Raw genomic sequence first — 6,974 nt, 5'->3', positions numbered from 1 at the left:
ATCCAACAGTTGTGGAGATATTTCAGTCTGAACCAACAGACACACCAACATCAACATCCAATTAGCAACGCTGCTAGCATGATCAAAAACACCTCTCTGGCAGCACACTGCTCACATCCACTTTTATATTTATTTCATTTACTGATACACACTGTACAGATGAAATGTGATAAACGAACAAGAGAAGAAATGCTGGAATGTTGATGAATGCAGAGGTCAGTGGTGGGCAGGGAGAGGGAAAGGAGAGAGGGATAGGCACAATTCACACACATGGTTCTAGTTAGTGGACTCCCATTAAGGACAATGTGGTAAGGAAGAAACTTTACATTTCACAGTCTAAAGGCATTTTTAAGACACTTCTGCCCGCCATTTCATATATGATTAATACACACTGTGCAACTGAAACATGCTTAAGCAAATAACACTGGCAAATAGGAATAGAGGCAAATGGAGGTTGATTGTGGTTTAACTTGAAACGTAAGAAATAGGCAGGGAACAAAGAATGTTAACGTCCACAACCACCAGCTTGCTTAAAAAATGGGTTATACATTTGCGTTGATAGCTAGAAATCTGCCCCGTATTGTATGTATTGGAATTTCTATAACCCTCATGTTTTCCTCGGGTCAAATTGACCCGTTTTCCCATATCAATGTTCTTTTTAACTACCCAAAATAACATGATGGATTCCACACAACACTCTTTGGCAAGTAAAAATCTCTACTTTCATTAATTTTAGGGTGTCCTATACAATTTTACAGCATTTGAAAAAAAGAAATTGAAGTGGTTTTGAAAGAGTTTTGAGTAAAAGTTGACATATTCCAGTCTGTGATTATCCATCAACATATATTCCTTTAATTGTAGTCTAAATAATTCCTAATTTCTGCTTTTCTAACTCAAACATGAGGTATACTTTCCTATAAATGAGGTTTATTGACCATAAATTCCAAAAATAATTGTAAAACTAAAGATAATAAGTTAGTGTTATGCAATGTTGAAAACGTAAAAAAAAAGTAACAAACATTGAAAAAAAAACATCAAAAGTGTTGAAAAAAGGGACGAAAATGTAAGAAAAATTAAAAACCAATAAAAAGTGTCAGCAAAAGGGTTGATTTTCAAAGGGAAGACAACACAAGGGTTAAATGTCACCTGGCTGACAGCCATATTGGAAGTCAGCTTTTGTGCTACAACTGTTAACAACATACAATTTGACTTTCTTTGTGCTTTCAAACAGAAATGGATAACTTGTCTCTTTCATCTCGCCAATCCAATAAATGTGTACATAAGCTGTCAGCTAGCTAACCACAATTGCTACAGTACATAGTTGACTACCACTATAAGCTAATTCTTAAGACCAGTTCAGACAACAGAGCTGCGACAAGACAAAACAGTTTTAGAAACTTGCAGTTAAAAGTTGCAGCGGTCTGAACTGGCCCTTCTCAGCTCGACTCAAGCTAGCTGATGGTGGCGACTAAAAAAAGTCTGTCCTTGGAGCCGCTCTGATCGCAATCAATACGAAAGACAAGATGGTTTGCGGCGACCATGCACACCGCACCGACCGTGCTGAACGCGTCACCAGTGGCTGGTTTTAGAACGTGAGAGATGTCACCTGTTTCAACAGCCAATAGCAAAGTCAGCTGGTCAAGTCAGTCAACTGTCAACTTTATTAAATGGCAGAATTTTAGACCGAAGTTCAACACGAGCATGGTATGTGGTCAAGCTAGCTAGAGAGTGACTGAAGACAGGGAGCGAAATTTGAACAAAGCAATGAATCAGAGAAATAAAACAATAATAAGCTGTTTCATCAGTACTAGAAATGCTAATAAAGAAAACATTTCACTATCACTAAACCTCATTCATATTTTAAGATGCTACAATATATATTATCCTGCTACAAAAAAAGCCTGGAAAGTCAGAAGTTAGAAAAGAAGTACAGAGGGTAAGATGATGCACTTTCTTGTCTAGACACATTGGTGTAAACATGCAAGTTTCAGAGCATTGTAAATTTAAACTCAAACAAATAGTTGGTCTGAACTGGGCTTTAAATGTTTTACAGAAGAGTGCAAATCATTTTAGTCAAGTAACTACTCCATAACTACTGGTTACCAGATAAGTGGCTGGTTCAGCTAGCGTTTGACAACATGGACTGCCCAATATGAGGCGAGTGCAGATTTGAGTTGCACATGCGTCACATTGCGACAAGTAGCATATAAGATGCTAACGAGTTAAAACAGTAAAAATGGACCTAGCTCAACGAAGTTCGTTCAATACTGGCTAAAAGTTATCAATCAAACACAACAAAGGCTGCCAATTGAATGTTGTTCTGAGCTAATGTTAGCAACCAATCAATCATAGATAGCTAAAACGTTTTTGAAATGACTGCTAGCTTTGCTACAAGTTAGCAATCAAACATAAGAAAGGCTACCAGTTGAATGTTGTTCTGAGCTAATGTTAGCAACCAATCAATCATAGATAGCTAAAACGTTTTTGAAATGACTGCTAGCTTTGCTACAAGTTAGCAATCAAACACTACAAAGGCTGTCACTGGAATGGTGTTTAGAGTTAACGTTAGCAATCAACCAATCTTAGATCTACAATGGTTCTGAAATGATTCCCATCTTCTGTTATTGTTTGTAATTAGAAAGATTTGTTATTTCAAGGCTTCCACAAATTTCAGAATCACAGTTATGTCTTAAACCGTTTAAGTCTGAGCATGTGCAAATCACATCTGCTCATCGGGTGTAACGCGTTATGCCGTAAACCGCTTACATTTACAATACATACACTCAAATCTGCACTCACATTGGGCAGTGACAATGCGTGGCAGAGAGTGAGACTTGTATCTGTGAAAAGCTCCATCTGCATGGATAACTCCACATAAGATGGTGGAGGTCTATGGGGGAGAAAGGGATTCGGTGCCTTTGTGTCTGGATTTTAAGCTCACTGTTTAAAAAACTCTCCTTTGCTTTTCCATGGCTCAATCCAGGGCATCATTAAATGGAAAAAGAGGCCTAAGCACTTACACACTCAGATTCAGCAAAAGTTAGAAAGTAAGGAGACCGTGCAAAGGTATGTGGGAGTAAAGCCGATATGGCTTCTGGCTCTTATCTCAAACCACAAAATCGCTGTAAGTTTGGAATTAAACTATGACTTACATACATGTGAAATAGTCCAAACACTAGTCTGTAAAGTTTGTAGATCAAGTGTTGCAATTGTTTACAGCTTTTGGGATTTATAGTATATGCCTTTGTAGAAAACCTACAAGGGTGTTTAGCTTACATGTAATCTACCACCTGTGTATGTATATGTTTATGTGTGTGTCACTGACTGCCTGTCAAATTGATCTTGCATGGTCTCACATACTTGGGGGGCTGGGGGTCTAATCGCTACTTTAACATCAACTCTGTGGAGTTGTGGTCATAAATTGCAGTCACACAGAAACACACTAAACACAGATGTTGTGATGAAGAAAATGCTGGGAACACACTAAAAGTTAATCACATTTGAAAATGCAAAGGTTCACATCCAACAACGGATGTCTTCAATTTACTTTGTCTCCTTCATGAATCTGTTCACTCTAGATTGTTTACTCCCCACAATTCACTTTGTAATTAACTTTGATCAGTTGAGAAATGTCAAAGATTTAACGATCTCAGGATACTTATTGTTGTTATTGTTGTTTTGCACAAAGAGCCTTCATGATTTTCAATTTATTAAACTGTCGGCATCCAGATAATGTGCAAATTATGAAATTAAAAGAATAGTTTGACATTTTAAGAAAAGATTTAGAGGAGAATATCCATATGTGTCTTATGATATCTGCATGTTAGCATGAAGCTAACATGAAGGTGATTAGCTTTGCTTTGGAAAGTCCCAAAGAGTGGACGAAGGGGCTAGACAGCTAGCATAATTGTCTCTAAAGTTATAAAATACACCTCTAAAGCTTACTAACTAACACATTGTATCTCATTTGTGTCATCCACACACATACAGAAATGAAAGAATTTGTGGTTTTACAGAAAGTTACATACTTTTTGTCATGGCAAACAACAACCAGGAGCTGAGAAACAGTTACAGCACGTCATTTCCCCTGGTCATGCTAGCCAACTAGCTAGATACAGCCAGGCTTGCTGTTTCCCTCTGCTTCCACTTGTTATGCTAACTAAGCTAATCACCTCCTTGTTCTAGATCCATAGTTAACGCACACAGACAAAGAATTAGCAGCATTATTGTTGTACATTGATGGCAAAGCAATAACTCACTTTACTTTAGTAAACTTTACTGTCTGTAATGGTGCCATGTCATTTCTCAGATGCTCCATTGTTCTGACCTCTCAATCATCCGAAAGATTCCCTTTTCTCCCACAGCCCACTAGTCCGACGTCCCTTTGTTTTGAAAAAAATAAACCCCCTGCTCTGACATCCCATTGTTCCAACCATATAGGATTTTGTGGATCACCTTCCATAAGGTAACATAAAACCATTTGTACAGGTCCTTTCCCCTGACCAATCAGCTATCCTAACCTTAACCACTTGAGGTCAAATGCGGTAATCGGGAATCAGGACAGTTGGAGGGCAAAGGACGGTTTTTGTAGAAGTCTGTGAGAAAGGGACCCACTTCTTACTTGATTTTATTACCTCAGTAAACATTTTCAGAATGGGTCACTGGTCTCAATCGCTAGTTTTAAGTCTTCTGCAACACAGAATGATTTTCATTTTTTAAATTATGGTCTCATTGATTTTAAAATCGACAATAAAGCAGGGGGTGTTATAGGCTATGATGGGATTGCCAGTAAAAGTGTATAACGTAATGTGGTTCCTCCCTCACTTCTCCCTCTCGTCACATCCACAACCAGGATGGCTGCGCCCTTAACGGCAAACTCGACGACGGATAGCAGAGCTCCACAAACCAATCAGTGACGTCACACATGCTCTGTCAACTAATTTTACAGTCAATGGGTTATTTAGAGGTTGGGACACTGGAGTGTTGGAGAAATGGGCAGTCCCCGACTGGTTGATAGCCACACACTACCGGGCTTTAACCTTCTGATATCAGGGTGCAACCTGTTTAATGTAAATGGGAGGGCTCAGATTAGCTTGCAAATTCAAATCTCCGATGGCTCCTCCGCTTGTCACAATGGACAAATCTGGTCTTAATCATCACCAGTGCTCTATTGTGTTCCCAGTTTAAGCTACACAGGAGTCAAACATGGGTGCAAAAGAAATGAAATATATGAAAAACTCCAGTATAAAAAAACATTTCCTTTTGTATCTTAGTCTCATAATAGGAAGTAATATAAAAGAACATGTAAAACCATATGTACAATTGTCATAATTGTGAGACATTACACATTTTGCCCTTTACAAACCATATGAATACAAAACAATACAGATTATAAATAGACAATAATTTTTGAATAAGGCACAGTTACTATTGGTGCGTGTTTCTCTCATAGCTGCTGCTCTCCAAACAGTATCTGAGCGTACACAGTGCCGCTACACGATGCCTTGGTTTCCGGAATTGGCTTCACCAGATCCAGTTCTGCGTAGGTCAGGTTCTCCTCCACTATCTTTGGCTGGAGATGGAGGACGATAATGATGGAGGAGAGGGGGAGAGGGAGGGAAGTGGTATTGGTGGTTAGAAAATGAGCAGAGATGTTTTTTATGTCAAACTCCATCATTAACTTAGAGCTTGGGATTTTTGTCAGTATGGATACAGGCAAGAAATCTTTTAAAATGAGTTCAAATTGAATGTTAAACAGCAGTTCTTGCACTTTATCGCCTCTCCTGTCCTTGGTATCCCAATTCTTTAGAGCGTTGGTTTGGTAAATGTGAGCATGTTGTGTGCAGACGTCCCCTCACAGGATTCTTCGGTTGAGGTTGCCAAAATTCAATTACATCTTGCCGCATTCTGTGCCATTTAAATGCCATGTTGCCACACAGTAACTTTATTCCAGTGAAAATTTAAACCAAATCAAACCTGGGTTATGTGGCAGATTTAATGACATTTACTGGAACTTTGATTATAGTCATTCCTGTTGCATACTGGTTTTCTCTCAAGGGAACTCTGTCACTATGAATGCCTTGCTTGGTACATTACGGTAAGTAAGTCTTAGGCAAAAGGAGCCAATGCATGTGTACTGTTGGACAATTTTCTTTAAAGTGATATATCCCAGACATACTTCGGTTCAAAACAAGCGAAAATAAACATAAAGAATGATGATTAAGATAAAGCAATGGATAAAAGGGCATGCATAGAACTCACCAACACTACCTTTCTTGGTTGTGGTTTTAAAAGTTTGGGTTTCCGTGTTTTGTCTCCAATGGGAGCTGCAGGGACAAAACAAAAGTCAGCGGTTTTGCAGAGACCTTTACAGCAATTGGAATGTACACATTTATGTATCCACCTAGAACTGGACCTCTCCATTCATAACCACTTTCATAACTTGACATGCCCTTCACATAGTGTTTGTCATATTTATACAATTCTTAGTATAATAGGACATGTTTCAAGGCCCTTTCTGGTTCTAATATTGAAAATTCAGTCCCACTTCTAAAGAAAAGTGAGTGGAGATCTAAATAATGCACAGTAGCCCTTCACCTCTTTGGTCATTATTTTTTATATTAACAATGGATCAATTAACTATGTGTAGTGTGAGAGGGGTCGCCTCTAGTGACAAACCCCCTAAGAATTATTACCCAACCCTGTAGTCCATCTCAACCTTAAATTATTTTAGCATCTTTCAGCTCAGTGCTTTGTATTTTAGTACGTAATTTAAAGGAATTCAGTAGTTTGGCATTTTGGGAATTTTCACTTATTTACTACAAGTGAGATGTGAAGATTAACACCACTCTTGTGTATGAAGCTAAAGCCACAAACGGGTTAGCTTAGCTTAGCATGAGTACTGGAAACAGCTAGTCTAGCGCATTTCCAACAGTAACAAAATCTATATGAGTAGCCCTACATAACTTCAACTC

The 6,974-nt window shown here is 38.5% G+C and overlaps 1 protein-coding gene and 1 long non-coding RNA gene across 3 annotated transcripts in view; both read right to left on the bottom strand.

Moving 5' to 3' along the window:
- The window catches only part of LOC116685683 (uncharacterized), a 15,952-nt gene extending 11,669 nt beyond the window's left edge, over window positions 1-4,283 (bottom strand). The window contains exons 1-3 of the long non-coding RNA XR_004331008.1: window positions 2,813-4,283; window positions 2,526-2,535; window positions 1,698-2,143 (exon numbers count right to left, since the gene is read on the bottom strand). This is a non-coding gene — a long non-coding RNA (uncharacterized LOC116685683). The remainder of the gene's footprint in view (window positions 1-1,697; window positions 2,144-2,525; window positions 2,536-2,812) is intronic.
- Window positions 4,284-5,012: 729 nt separating this feature from the next.
- vstm4b (V-set and transmembrane domain containing 4b) overlaps window positions 5,013-6,974 on the bottom strand; it is a 23,163-nt gene continuing 21,201 nt past the window's right edge. For both annotated transcript variants that reach the window (XM_032510612.1, XM_032510613.1), the window contains 2 exons: window positions 6,262-6,326; window positions 5,013-5,572 (listed from right to left, as the gene is read on the bottom strand). In XM_032510612.1, coding sequence (XP_032366503.1) covers window positions 5,447-5,572; window positions 6,262-6,326 — 191 coding nt within the window. In that variant the 3' untranslated portion in view covers window positions 5,013-5,446. The remainder of the gene's footprint in view (window positions 5,573-6,261; window positions 6,327-6,974) is intronic.

Source organism: Etheostoma spectabile, unplaced genomic scaffold (genome assembly GCF_008692095.1).
Source record: "Etheostoma spectabile isolate EspeVRDwgs_2016 unplaced genomic scaffold, UIUC_Espe_1.0 scaffold119, whole genome shotgun sequence".
Lineage (NCBI taxonomy): Eukaryota > Metazoa > Chordata > Actinopteri > Perciformes > Percidae > Etheostoma > Etheostoma spectabile.
Note: the sequence above shows the minus strand (reverse complement) of the source record. Positions and strands in the feature narration are given on the sequence as shown.